General features: G+C 35.4%; 1 protein-coding gene across 1 annotated transcript in view; it reads right to left on the reverse strand.

Annotated features, from left to right (window-relative positions):
• The window catches only part of LOC144966111 (unconventional myosin-Ie-like), a 50200-nt gene extending 34895 nt beyond the window's left edge, over positions 1–15305 (reverse strand). The window contains exons 1-13 of the mRNA XM_078902207.1: positions 15093–15305; positions 12619–12678; positions 11518–11643; positions 10714–10803; positions 10205–10299; positions 9633–9720; positions 8383–8472; positions 6611–6688; positions 4822–4906; positions 4417–4520; positions 3569–3701; positions 1575–1771; positions 307–474 (exon numbers count right to left, since the gene is read on the reverse strand). Coding sequence (XP_078758333.1) covers positions 307–474; positions 1575–1771; positions 3569–3701; positions 4417–4520; positions 4822–4906; positions 6611–6688; positions 8383–8472; positions 9633–9720; positions 10205–10299; positions 10714–10803; positions 11518–11643; positions 12619–12621 — 1257 coding nt within the window. The 5' untranslated portion in view covers positions 12622–12678; positions 15093–15305. The remainder of the gene's footprint in view (positions 1–306; positions 475–1574; positions 1772–3568; positions 3702–4416; positions 4521–4821; positions 4907–6610; positions 6689–8382; positions 8473–9632; positions 9721–10204; positions 10300–10713; positions 10804–11517; positions 11644–12618; positions 12679–15092) is intronic.
• Positions 15306–15582: the final 277 nt, after the last annotated feature.

A 15582-nucleotide genomic window follows, 5' to 3' on the forward strand; every position in this document is an offset into this window, starting at 1 on the left:
AAGAAGAAGAAGAAGAAGAAGAAGAAGAAGAAGAAGAAGAAGAAGAAGAAGAAGAAGAAGAAGAAGAAGAAGAAGAAGGAGGAGGAGGAGGAGGAATATGAGGAGGAGCAGGAAGTCTACAAAATTACAAATGGTATAGTATTATTGAATTCATATTCACAATTTGTACTAAATGAAGCATATAAAATTAACCCAAGTATCACATATTTTTGTCAGAACTTGCAGCGTTTAAACCATACGATATAACAACATTTTCAGGCAAAAGATCACAAATAACCGTATTTTGAACTTCAAACCATTTCTCACCTGCTCTGCCTTCAAAGTGAGTTCAATGAAAATCTGCTGCAATTTTTCGTTGACGTAGTTGATACAAAACTGTTCAAAGCCGTTACGAGCAAAGATCTCAAATCCGTAAATATCCAGAATACCAATGTTGACTTCCTCGTGGTCTTTTCGCATGGCTTTGTTCACAGACTAAATAAAGAGGGGGAAGATGGGGGCAGCGAGGACAATAAATATGAAAATACTAATATATATATATATATATATTCCACAGATTTACCATGCTATCAAAAATTCCATCCAAAGGATAACAAGCAATTCCTACTGTCCATCTAACACAACAGAAATCAAGCTCAACTCTTTATCCATTGGTTTTACGGATTTTTTGTTTTATTTTCAAAAGATACATTTTACCATTAAAAAAAAATTTAAAAAACAACTTTCTGTATGCCCATAATGGAAAACCCATATGAAATTAATTTGTCATTTACTCTTTACCTGTAACAACTTTAAAGACTTGCGGCTATGAGGTCTTATGGTATGACACTCGCTTTCGGAGGATAGTTGATTCCTTGGAGAAGACTCTTTACTCACATTCTCTCACCGTACTCATGTGTAAAATGAGTACCTGGCTGATTAGAGCGTTGTCTCTGTCCGAAAATATTGTAATGTCATGTCACATCCTACATGTTAAGTGTTGCTGTTGGCCAGGGACCCCTTGTAAAGCGCTTTGAGCATGTTTAGTGGATATTGTACTATATAAAAGCTCATTAAGGAAAAAAGCTCATTTAGACGACTTCCGACTACATCTTCTCCCTCCAATGCCAATACACTACAACACAACGGAACAACTGAAAAAAATACCTCTACAAATTGCAACCAGGCCTCTGGGTCCAAAACAACAACAACATTAACAGTGACGACGACAAGTACAACAACAACAACAACGACAACAACGGCTATGTGGTCTTCTGGTATGACACTCACTTTCAGATCGGAAGGTCTTGGGTTCAAGCCTCGCTCGGCGCATAGTTGAGTCCTTGGAAAAGGCTCTTCACTCACATTCTCTCACCATACTCAGGTGTAAAATGAGTACCTGGTTCGTTAACAGCGGTGTCTCTGTCCAAAAAAAATTGTAATATCGCCTAACAGGCGTCATGTCACATCGAACATGTTAAGTGTTGCTGTTGATCCCTTGTAAAGTGCTTTGAGCACGTTTAGTGGATATTGCCCTATCTAAAAGCTCAAGTTGAAGCTGAAAGTTGAACAAAAACAACATATCAAGAAAATACCTCCACTAAGAAATCAAAGAGCCGGGTGTACAAAGCTTTAGCCAGGGCATCCCTTGTGAATTCCGCCTGTTCCATATTCAATTTCATCTCTATCGTCTCTGTCTTGCCTCCCCACTTGCTGTCCATTATACGACCGGTCAACTTGTCCCTCAGCATTTCCACGTCGATGCCAAACAAATGGGCAGGATACGCCAGGACTGACAAGGCACGACGAGAAAAAAAAATAGGATATAACCTTCTTTCAAAAATATTATGTGATATTTAATTATCTTTTTAATTAATTTAATAAATTCCCTTTATTTATCCCCAACTGGAAAATTTATCTTTAGGCGCTGATATGACCTTAATGTGTTGCTAGCGCCGTAAAACCCTTAAAAAAAAAAATAAAAAAATTTAGGGTCTATTTACTCTTTCAGCGCCATTGGCCGCACGGTAGGGCCAGAGCAGAATCTGTTCTACTGGCCAATGGCCACACAGTGTGGCCAGAGCAGAATCTGTTCTACTGGCCAATGGCCGCACAGTGCGGCCAGAGCAGAATCTGTTCTACTGGCCAATGGCCACACAGTGCGGCCAGTCTTGACAGGCAAAAAATAATAATGAATCCAATCCTACTTTCGACAAAAGTCCTATAAATTAAACCAATGACATTCAATTGGTCCTAGGGGGGTATTTTAATTGCGATTTTGCACCGAATTCGAATGTCGCTTTGTCTTAGCTTGTCATTCTCATGCTGTCAAATCAGGTGTCATCCATTTTGTGACGGAAATGTGAATATAACCTCAGTGCTGAAAGAGTTAAAGGGAAAACTGGAATAAGCCAGGCATCAGCCACTGTGCAGCATTGCATAGTGAGATAGGGTGAGGTGACTTGCTCAACACCACACCTCTCGGTGGGTAATTAAAATAATAATAATAATAATAATATGTTGTTTGTTTGTTGTTTTTAAGGGTTTTACGGCGCTTGCAACACATTTAGGTTATATCAGCGCCAGTAAAAAGGAAGAAAATGGGATAGTAAAAAGTTATAGAATTACAATTAAAGCACCCAAGAAAAAGTAAGACAAAGGGGAACTGAGAACAAATAGGGATGAGATGTAGACTCCAAGAGCACACCACCAATGTACTTAGTTTGAAATCACCTACAAGGCTCATCCAGACACAAGCACAAAATCCAACAAAGAGGAACACACTCAAATGCTTACATTATACATTCAAAATAAAAATAATAATACATAACAGAGAGATGATTTACAAGGAAAAAAATATGATCTCCCAAAACAATAACTATGCATTTGACTGTTTCCCTCCCAGCCAGGACTCCGGCCAGGGCCATGACAAAACCAAGTAATCTCATTCCAAGACAAAGGCAGAAAGCATGTTGGAAAACAGATATAAGGGTATAGAAGACAGAGTATGTACCTCCCTGTCCGCTATGGGAGGTCAGGATCCCCACCCAGTAATAATAATAATAATAATAATATAATAATAATAATAATAATAATAATAATAATAATAATAATAATAATAATAATAAATAATAATAATAATAAATAACAATAACAATAATAATAATAATAATAATAATAATAATAATAATAATAATAATAATAATAATAATAATAATAATAATAACAATAATAATAATAATAATAATAATAATAATAATAATAATAATAATAATAATAATAATAATAATAATAATAATAATAATAATAATAATAATAATAATAATAATAATAATAATAATAATAGGCATTTATATAGCGCTTTACCCCGTTGTCACAGGCTCTAAGCGCTTTACAATGATATAAAACAAAACATATTATGGTAAGACAAGTGTTGATGGAAAAGTGATACGAATTCAATTTAATAACAACAAAATACGATAATAGTATTGCAACTTATGACATATGAGGTTAGGGTAAATTTTAAAATAAACTCTTGAATGAAGACATTTTCGGAAACAACTGACAGGATTGAAAATAAAAATCTTACAATCATCATCTGCCACCACGGCATAGTTCCCCGATTCTTGAAATGTAATGTTTCCAAGATGAAGAATGCCAGCGACGATGGACAGGATGTCATTCTGACTGTCGGCAGGGATGCCGATGACCTGCATGGCTTGCTGGGAAGAGAAAGAAGATAGGACATGATTGATATAACATTTCTTGGAGAAAGACTTTTTGAATCAAAGAGGGGGGGGGGAGTCTCGATAGCTCAGATGGTAGTACAGTCACTTCACACAAAACGGGACCGAGATTGGTCCCAGGGGAGGTCGAGATTAAATTCTGACCCCCCCCCCCCCCCCCCCCACCCCCTTATCAATCCAGCAGTGTTTGGATAGCCCAGTTTGTTAAGATCTTGTGGAAAGTACTTTGCACTTAGACTAGAATCCTATCTAAAGGGTAGCAAGCAATTGCTATTATTTGAATAAACTCCGGCTCCATGGGCTTATTGGCTCTGAAGGACTAATTATGTCTTGGGAAGAAGTTCCAGAAAAGGGGTGCGAAATATTTAAGATCGTTGCCAATTTTGGCTTCAGAGAATACTATTATCAGTCACAGGTCGTAGGTTTCTTGCTAAGATATGTAGATATAAGGTATTTTGTTAAGTTATCCAGGACTATCAGAGTGCAGTGATTTAAAAAATTGGGTAGTAATCTTGTATTGAATGTGCTTCCCAATCAATAGGAAAGGAATTTCATCTCCACATTTTTCGTTTAAAAGTTTTGAGTTCAAAAAGGATGCATTTTTTTGTTATTGTTTTTTTTCTTTTTTTTTTTTTTGCCAAACATACATACATATAAACATTATACAAATAAAATACAGGTGACAACCTACCAAAGTGTCTTGAAATTCTTTGGAGTCATCCATCCCATCGACTTTGTGAGAATTGCTTTGGGCCATGTAGTAGTAGTAATCTGGATTGGTGATGCCTAGACTCTCTGTGTGAAGTGTCAATTTCAATGGACAAACAAAAAAAAGATTTATATAGCAATGAAAAGGCTGTATTAAGTATTTTTTTTTCTTTTAAGAAAGACCGAAGGGCTAGAGCTCAGGTGGTCGCTGGTTCGGATAAGTAAGTTTTTTAAGAAGCTGTTATAATCATTTTAGTTCCAAAAAAATTTTATCTAAAGTTCTGACAGCTTAGTATTCAAAAAGAAAGATATTGACTTTAATTTCAATAACTCTGTAATATTCAATAGCATTTAAAATTTTGTTACGTCCCAAAGCAAAGTTACTCACCCCTTAATTCTGGTGTAGCCCCTGCACATAGTTGATAAAATACATGAAAGTTTCTCTCATCTGAATTTTGGCTCACTACTCGTGACTGAAAAAAAATAATAAAAATAAAAAAATGCTTATTTTAATAAGAAAATCATCCCATAAAATTTTTCTTTCAAAATGTCTTTCTTTTTTTAAAGATTCAATTCCAAGATCCTTCAAAGTGTATTTTTTTAAATGAGATCCAACCACTAAGATCACCCATGCACAAAGCTGTCAACTGTTTTAGTTGTTTCTAAGGGTTTTACGACGCTTGCAACACATTTAGGTCATATCAGCGCCAGTAAAAAGGAAGAAAATGGGATAGTAAAAAGTTATAGAATTACATTTAAAGTACGAAAGAAAAAGTAAGACAAAGGGTAATTGGTTCAAATAGAGAACAGGTGTAGATTCCAAGAGCACACTGTCAGTGTACTTAGTTTGAGATCACCTAAATGTCTCATATTGACAAAAGCACAGATCCCCACTAAGAGGAACATATTCAAATATTTACAATAATAATAATAACATAACAGAGAGACGATTTACAAAACAAAAAACGTCATTTCTCAAAACTCTAACTATAGATTTGACTGCTTCCCTCCCAGCTAGGGTCCGGCCAGGCCAGGACAAAACCAAGTAATCTCATTCCAAGACAAAGACAAAAAGCATGTTGGAAAACAGATATAGGGGGATAGAAGACACAGTAAGTGCCTCCCTGCCCACTATGGGAAAAGTTGTCAACCACTCTGAGAGGAAACTTGTAAGATTGCATGTAAAAAGTATTGCACCAATCATAAAAAAAAGTTTTAAAATTGTAAAAACAATCATCGTATGAATTTACTGGAAAGAAGTGAGGCAGTGTGGACAGCTATAAGATCTATGCTTTGAACCCAGAGGGTACCTACCTAGAATTCCCCTTTGATCAAGTCACCTCACCCCTCTTCACTTTTCAACCCTTCACTGTTGTACCCTTGGAACAGACTTTTAACAAAACCCTCCACTTAAAACCAGCCTAAACTGGTCGCCATTACATGAAACACGCACTATACAAAAAGCCAAAGTCCTCTTTAAGGCTCGCCATGGACTGACACAATCTCAATTGATCGCCTTATCCCAAACAAAAGAAATCAACACTCATACTACCAGGTCCCACAATCACGAGTTAATCACGAGTTAATGCTCATCTCAACTCATTTTTTCCAATCTGAATATGGAATTTTCTGCCCGATAATATTACAAAAATTAATGGCCAAATTGAATTTGACAGAGAAATCAATAGAATCAAAATAAAAGCTAGGCACGTCCATTTGTCCTCACCACACTCACGGTCGCAATTATCTTCGATGCACGGAGTTGCGACTTAAATATCAAGACAAGAAGAAGAAGAAGACTTAGGAATGAATAAAGAAAACTTAATTTATTATTTCTTAATTTGATCTTTTATCTATATTTAATCAATTTAATGTCTAGCTATATTCATCTTCTATTTATTCAGTTATATAAATTTAATTATTTATTTCATATATATTTTTTTTTTTTAATGACTAATTCTTTTGTGTTTAAGCGAGAGAAAAACATTAGAATCTCATATTCCATCATGACAAGAATATGTGACATAAATAACAAAGAGAGAAAAAAGGGTTAGCGTTGCTAATCAACCAATCATGATGAATATAAATCTCCCACAATGCAAACGTTTCCTGTCCATCACTTCTTCTTTGTTCCCTTTTGAAAAGGTAAATTAAAATAAACAGTGCAGGAAACCAACCTTTTCTAACAGAAAATTTGAAATCTTCCCTCCGTCAGGCTCTCCTCCTCTGCTGAACTGAATCTCTACATATTTACCCTGCAAAGAGAAGAGTGTTATCTTAACTGTGTGTAATATATAATGATTTGCCTTACTTGTTCAGAGAACCCGTGAGAAACTGCTTTATATCAATCAATTGATTCAAAGTAATTTTACAAGAATAAAGCAATTTCATGAGAGAGAATAAACCAATACTTTATACTTACTTCATACTTTATTCATAAAGAAAAAATGGAAATTCATTTACAGACGCGGCATGCATAAAAATGTATAAACACAAAGTTGAGAATCTATGGCGACAATGTATACATATATATATATACCTCTGGCCTTTAGTCCGAACTTGTGAGTGTATATTTAAAAGATAGTATTTAATTTAAATCACAGTTGGGCATTAAAAATTCGAACACCATGTGGCAAAAATGAATTAAGGTGACGTATTGTCTTTGTTTTTATAGATATAAGGCGACGGCTCCTCATGGAGAACTTAATATATTTAAGAAACTATGTATCTATTAATTAAAACAAAGCAATTTTACAAGATTGAAAGAACAAATGAGAACTTTTTTTATATGTTTCAATTTATCTACAAAGCAATTTCATAAGAACAAAGCAATTTTCAGAAGTTTGAAAGAACCAGTGAGAAACTGTTTTATATGTAAAAACATCTGAGACTATTCCTACATCTGTATGTTTTATCGAGAGACATAGATTCTGTTTATTAAAACAACAAAAATAAAAATATCAAATTTCTCATGATTTTATCTTTTAAACCACTTTCTGACCAAAAAAAAAAAAAAGTATTTATATAGTGCAATATCCACTATACATGCTCAAAGCACTTTACAGGGGGGTCCCTAGCGAACAGCAACGATTAACATATAGGATGAGACATGACAGCTGTTAGGCATTTGCAATTTTTTTCCGACAGAAACAACTCTGTTAACGACCAGGTACTCATTTTATACCTGAATACAGTGAGAGAATGTGAGTAACAAGCCTTTTCCAAGGACTTCAGTATGCGTCGATCATAGTGTAACTTGAACCCTCTGCTTTCTGGTCCAAAGGCAAGTGTTATACTACCAGACCACATAGCTACACACATGGTTAACACTGACATAATACCTGTCCAAGACCGCAGGTCACATATTTTCATCACAGTCTGTGTGTCCAGGAATCCATTGAGTGGATTTTGCTATTTCATGTAATTGTTTTATCTCAAATGCTTAGAAAAATGTTGGAGATGGCCTCAGATTTAGTATCAAGTAATTTTAGAGCATGCAAAGAAGTGAGAAGTGTGAAAATCTGTAATGTTGGTGTTTTCTTTCTTTAACTGCAAATTAATGAAGACGGATAACCTCTTTCCATGTCTATGTTGTGTCCTATTTGCACTGTATATCTTTAATCAATAATGATAACAATGATGATAATAATAATAATAATAACAATAATAATAATAATAATAATAATAATAATATAATAATAATAATAATAATAATAATAATAATAATAATAATAATAATAATAATAATAATAATAATAATAATAATAATAATAAAATAATAATAATAATAATAATAATAATAATAATAATAATAATAATAATAATATAATAATAATAATATAATAATAATAATAATAATAATAATAATAATAATAATAATAATAATAATAATAATAATAATAATAATAATAATAATAATAAATGAAACCAATCAAATCGATATACTCACAAAACGACTAGAATTGTTGTTACGGACAGTTTTCGCATTTCCAAAGGCTTCTAATAAAGGGTTGGATTCTAGGATGATGTCTTTTACTCTCTGAAAAAAAAAACATACCAAATCATTTTCACTTTATCCTTAAAGAAATTTTAGCATTTTTATAGCACAACACCCACTAAACATGCTCAAAACGCTTTACAAGAGGTCCCTAGTTAACAGCAACATTTAACATGCAGGACGAGCCCGAAACGTTCCGTGTTTGGTATTTTGTACTTTTTTGAAGCTGTTATATTCATTTTTGTTTATTACGTTTGACAGTCCACAGCTTCCAGCAGCCTAGTATCACCTTGACTTATAAATAATACTGTAGGCAAATAAGAGGGTGGTCTGTAAAGTTTTGCAATTTTCCTTATAATTTCAAAGATATTTGACTTAAAACTTTAACATTTGGTATAAATAATTTTTAACATATTGGCTTTGATGTGTTGAAAATTCTAAGATCTATAACAGCTCTGTGTGATGTAATTGTGTATATCCTATTACGTGGTCAACAACCTCAGACAAAACAAAAAATGACAATGGCTGAGCCAATTCAATCAGCGTGCTGTTACTGAATTTCTGAATACTGAAGGCTGTTCATCCATTGAAATCCATAACAGAATGAAGCGTGTTTATGGTGACACTCGTGTTGATTATAGCACCGTTTGGAAATGGATAAAAGTTTGCGGAAGGAGTAGACCCGATCGAAACAAAATCTCAAGATCAAACTCATTGCGGGAGGTCCCAAAGTGCCTCAAACGTCAGTAAGATCACACAGTTGCTCACCAACCAAAACATACAGCGGAATCCGGATAAAGCCAAAACTGCCAGATTAGAAAGATTGGTTGACTTTATCCATTAGGGGGCAGAGTTTGTTTGACTGCCTTGAGCAGGTCACTTCACCATAGATCACTTTGCAGCGCTGCACTGCGGCAGATGCCTGGGTTATTCCGGTCTTCCCTTGGAATAGACCCTAAAGACAAAATTCCCCTTGGGGATGAATAAAGGGAATTTTCTTTCTTTCTTTCTTATTAATGGAACACTCTCAGATAAATAAATGAAACTTTGGGGCCAAGAGTGTTGATTTATGCGGATTCCACTGTAATACTATTTGAGGCAGTGAGTCACAAATCGACTTTATCATAACTTATAATTCTGAGCTTTAACTGTTTCTGGACTATGACTGACAAATCGGTGCAAGAGAACTTGATGATACCAACCTGCACAAGCGGTCCTCCTCCAGACACCTTAGAGATGTATCCCATGATGTATTTGGCTGCTACCGTCTTGCCTGCTCCACTCTCTCCACTGTGGACATCGTTGTCGTGTTAGAAGGTATTCATAATGCCAGTTGAAAAGGAAAGGATGATGAAAAGAAGTATGGAAACTTTTAAAATGGGTACAAATTTCTGTATTTAATTCTTTAAATTAAATCTTTTGTTTTTAAACTTAATCTTTATCTTACAAAATTAAATTTAAAATAAATGTAATACAATTATGCAGCTGGAACATGGAAAGAAAAATAATTGAGCAAGGTGTATGCAGCTATACCATTGTTCCCAAATAGCCCATCATGTGGCCATTATGTCATTAGGTGTACTGCAACAGAGTGGTTTATTCCAAAAGGATCACTGAGGGAAAATTAGATGGGAAGAGTGACATCATATAAATGAAACTGCTCCTTTATCTGTCCCACCACCTTTTACCAAAAAAAAAAAAAATGAATCCGCCAAGCGGAAAATTACGCAAATTCCCATCCTTGTCATATATAAAATAAACATTGTGTGTGTACCTGATGATGACACACTGGTTTTCCATCTCAATCATCATATTTCTGTACATATTGTCTGTCAAAGCGTACACATGGGGAGGGTTCTCATACTGAGCCTATGGGATTGAAAATAAAGAGGGAAAAATGATGATGATGATGACGATGATGATGGTGATGATAATGATGATGATGATGATGATGATGATGATGATGATGATGATGATGATGATGATGATGATAATGATGACGATGATGATGGTGATGATGATGATGATGATGATGATGATGATGGTGATGATGATGACGACGATGATGATAATGATCTGGATGGTGGTGGTGAAACTGTAGATGATGATGTGTAAAATTGCTAATGTATCCTTTCAATTTCAACATGTTATCTATCATTGCCACAAAATTCAGAAACAAGAAGAATATTTTATTTTTTTAATCACTCAAAAAGATAAGTGGTCCTCAAAAACACAATAAAGACAATATGCCTGAAATAAAATAAGTTAGTTAAAGTGACTTACTGCTCCTTGGTAAATTTCAATTTCTTTGTCCCCGTAGATATTTATCATCTTGAAGGGATTCACAGAGACCAGCACTGGGCCAATGTATGTCTAGATAACAAAGTTAAGTTCTGAATTTCCAATGAATAATTTTTCACACAGTATAAATAATGTATCACGCGACACTAGTAACCTGCCAGTACGACGGGACAGCCTGGCTCAACAGTACAGTCTTTGATTCGTACCCAAAAGGTACAGAGTTCGATCACCTACCGCTGCGCTGTGTGGCCTTGAGCAAATCACCTCGCCCTAGCTCAATTTGCGGCGCTGCACTGCGGCTAACGCCTGGGTTATTCCAGTCTTCCCTTGGAATAGACACTAGAGACAAATTTACCCTATGGGATGAATAGAGGGAATTTTTTTTTTTTTTTCATTTATGATGATGTGAAATCATACATAAACTTTAAGTACTCTGTAACTACCGTAAAGGATCACCCAAAATCGCCTTGAATCAAGGTCAAGTGTCAAGGTATTCAATTCCAAACTGATTTTTAAGAGGCCTAGATAGTGATATAAAATTGTTAAATGATCAATAAACAAAAATGCTTTTTTACAATTTGACACTTTATTCCACAATAAAAAAAATGGCCCCTTCCATGTAAACAGATATTGCTTTCTTAACAAATGTTTTCAAAAATATACACTATATACCTATATACATGGCTTCAAGAAAACTAATCAATTATTTTTTTTCTTTAGCACCCCCCCCCCCCCCCCCCCCAATAATGCATGGCGTTACATTTTGAAACGAAGCTCAAAGGATACATAAATAACATCATCGTGGAAACGTTTCTTCAAGTTATCCATGATGCCTGCCTCTGAGATCTTCTGCAGCAAGACCATGTCGTCGACACCGCTGGTCTTGACATTGTGACTTTGCCAATGGTAAGGCTGTTCAGATACAAATGAAAAATAATGAAAAATAATGAAAAATAATTTAAAATAATGAAAAATAATTAATAATAATGAAAAATAATTTAAAATAATGAAAAATAATTAGAAATAATGAAAAATATCTATATCAATGAAACATTCCTTCTACATCTTAGTTACTTTGCAACACTGCACATACCTCTTCCACAAATTATACTAATTTTTTTTTTTAATAAGTAGCCCCTCAGAACAATGTGCCAGAGAATCTGAAGTTTATCCCAATTTCTATAGCATGACAATAGCAATTCGATTGCTGCTTTACAAATAATTTCAGCCATATACAACAGATCCAGCTACCCAAGCATTGCTGGATGGATGGACAGGGGGGACTGAAAGAAAATCTCGACTTCAACCAGTACCTTTGGGTGTTAAGCGAGCGCTCTACAAACCGAGTCTCCAGACCCCAAATTTAATCATTATCCTGGGTTTGTCTTTACAAATGACTTCTTTTAGAGAACTTGTTCTGCCACTAAAATTAGCCAACCTTTCTTTTCATTCCATTTGATGCTTCAGAGTTTTACAGAATGACCAGTGCCATTGTAAGCTCTTTGTTTTATTCATATAAAAAAGAAAGTAGTCCTTCAGAGCCATGGTGCCGGAGTGTATCCCGGTTTCTATAGCTTGAAATGGACAATAGCAATTGCTTTCTTTTGGATAGGACGTAAGTCTATTGCAAAGTACATTCCACCAGATCCAACAGAGCCAGCTATCCAATCACTACTGGGAGGTCAGGGGGGGGGGGGTCAGAAAAAATCTCGACTGCACCCAGGATCTATCTTGGTCCCTTCACGTGTGAAGCGAGTGCTCTACCAACTGAGCTATTGGGACCCCCTTTATTCATATACCATAATCTAATATTTCATATTTTTCACTAAGTGAAATCAGATTGACACCAAATTCCAAATTATAAAATTAATAAACTCTCGCACTTACCATGGCAGTTGGTCTTGAAAAAGACCGTCAGAGGATGAGAATGGCGATGATAAATTTGACCTGAAAAAAAAAAAAAGAAATGAAATAGAAAGGAAAAATATTTTTAAAACTCTTATCATTGTTTACCAAAATAATGAACCAAAGATCTGGTCAGAAAGATTTCCTCTGTATTGGAAGAGCAACATGCATAATTAGCACACGTATCACTCACTCCTTGACATACATACATAATCAACAGATAAAACACAACATATAGGCAAAGAGCTTTTTCCCAGGAACCACAAAGGAATGGAACAATCTGCCAGAAGAAATAGTGACAGTTGTGTGATAGTGTCATGAACAATTCTTGGTCGCTCTGAGCACATACAACATGGCGACAGCCTGATGGCATTAGATGCCCAGTGTAGTAGTAGTAGCGTATGGCTACACCTCCAAATTTATTTCGTCAACCCAGCTTCTAAAGTCTTCCTCCGCTCTAAGGACGGTTTCGTAGCCACCTTCAAGTTTAGTGACTGGACAGTGGAGGACGATGTGATCGCTGGTCTCTGGGGCTGCCTGACTGACATTTCTGGCAGGTATCACTGTTTCCAAGTTTCCATCTGCACGTATTTGATACAGTTCTGCCATATCCAGTTAAGGGCAATTTGAGGAAGTCCAGTATTTCCTGGTGTTATTGAATGCAGGCACTCTTTTGGTTGGATCTTTAATGATGTTTCCTCCTCTTGGTGTTTCCCTGTTCCACATTTCTCTCCAGTTTTCCTCCACACTGAAGTCTGCCATTTTTGTTAGGTGGAAAGGTCTTCTCGATTTGAGTCTTTTGTTGTTGAAGGTGCCTGATTTATTATTGATTTTACGGGAATGTTGTCTGTGGCTTCGTCAATTCTTGCATGCATCCTTTGATTAGCGTCTTGTCATCTAAGACTTGGTGGTGCAATGCCGCTCAGTGTTGGGAGCCACTGAGTTGGAGTTGACTTGAGACATCCTGTTATAATTCTCACTGATTCTCTTAATCGGATGTCAATGCGGTTTACATGTGGGCTTTTCATCCAAACAGGGGCACAGTATTCTCTGACACTATAGCAGAGTGCCAAAGCAGATGTTCTCAGTACCTGTGGTGTGACTCCCCAGGTGGTACTTGCGAGTTTTCTCACCAGGCAAAGAAGAAAAAGAGGTTTTTCTAGACATGTAGTTATTGTGTGAGAATGCAAAAGGAGTTAGGACTAGTACTTGTTTACTATGGGAATGGTGAGCTTGGAATCATTTCTTCCAGTTTAAATCTACTTGCTCCTTGTTCGAGGTGACAGTAAGCGGGGGGGGGGTAAAGGATTCAACGAAAAATCTCTGTTAAACAATATGTTGAAAAAATTTGGTAAAGCTAACGCAACGATGTATTTTTAAAGAATCAATAATAAAACTGTGCTCCTCCTCAGGTCCATAAACAATGTTATTGTAAAATTACATCTACAACCGAAACATAGTTTTTAAAACATATGAGCTTTTATTTTGCAGATCCTACAAAATGTGCTCAAATCGCTTTACAAGTAGTCTCAAGCCAAGCATTGAAAATATATAGGATGAGACATGATGCCTGTAAGCGGTGTGTTATATTTTTGTTTTGATTTTTTAATCTGACAGAGACAATGCTGTTACAGGCCAGGTACTCATATTACATTTGAGCACTGTGAAAGAATAAGAGTTATGTGCCTTTTCCATGGACTCAACTTTACACTGTCCACTAAAGACTACAAAGCTGTAAAGTATGCATTGGTGAAATACAACATATACAGTTAAAGTTATAGGCAATAGGGCTAGCGCTGCACTATCGAAGAGAGAACAGAAATAACATAACCAAAGTCCCAAGACAGGAACAGAGATTGAAAGACGGGATAGCACAAACTCAGGATATCAAATTAAGAAATTAAGGAGCAGGCACCGGTGTAAGATAAAGAATTGAACTAGTGTGTATAAGTATAAGTATAAGTATAAGTAAGGTGCCAAAGCAAGAAAGAAAAATACAAGGAAAAAACATGGTAGACTGATTTTTTGGGATGGTTTTTTCCTTGTATTTTTCTTTCTAGCTTTGTCTGGCATTTTCATGCACACTAGTTCAATCCTTTATTAAACTCAGGATAGAAGTCTAAAAGAAAGTTGGGAAGAGAAGATAAATCAAGAAAAGAATTGCCCTTGGCCTTGAGCTATAGATAAGAGTCTCGTGTGAGGTCCAAAACAAACAAAAAAAATGCCTACACATTCATCATACACACACTCTCACAAATAATTAAAATAGCTGGAATACGGAAACCATTAGGAGAAATAGAGATCATGTTTATTTTACCGAGCATTCAGAGAAATAGTCACTTTCTATACCAACAGATCCTGTTCAAGACCAAGAAGTTAGACGAGTAAAAAAAGAAGAGAGGAAACTTGAAATTTTAAACCCCAGCGATCCCCATTGATTCTGACATCTGGCTTACCCGTGAGTTGACCCTAATAATATTCTGAATATGATTTTGATGTGGTACACTGCACTGACCAAAACAACAGATACAAAACCAAATTAAGCAATAAAAAGAAAGCTCATAGTTTCATTGTTTCCGGGTTTACTCATTATATTTCTATCAAAAACATTCTTCCTATGTTATGTGTACAAGAGAAACAGAGATACCGGAAATGACCTGTTAACTGTCAATTTGTAGCCTGTCAGTATTAAAAAATTGCCATATTCATAAATAAACAACAAATGTAAATATAATTGTAATTGATTGTAAAGTTTGCGGTCTAAGTCACAAAGATTGTAAATATCTTATTTCGCCACCAATTTTTTTTCAGATCTTTAAAAATCAAACTTAATATTGTTACATCAAAATATTAAGTTGCTCGTAAACACCAATCGGACCACATGGACTCGGAGACAGAAATGAACGAGGAAACATCTGGGCAGATTGGTGTAGAACAAATAAATTA

Source organism: Berghia stephanieae, chromosome 2, assembly GCF_034508935.2.
Source record: "Berghia stephanieae isolate SIO BIC M18660-M18661 chromosome 2, UCSD_Bste_1.3, whole genome shotgun sequence".
NCBI classification, from domain to species: Eukaryota; Metazoa; Mollusca; class Gastropoda; order Nudibranchia; family Aeolidiidae; genus Berghia; species Berghia stephanieae.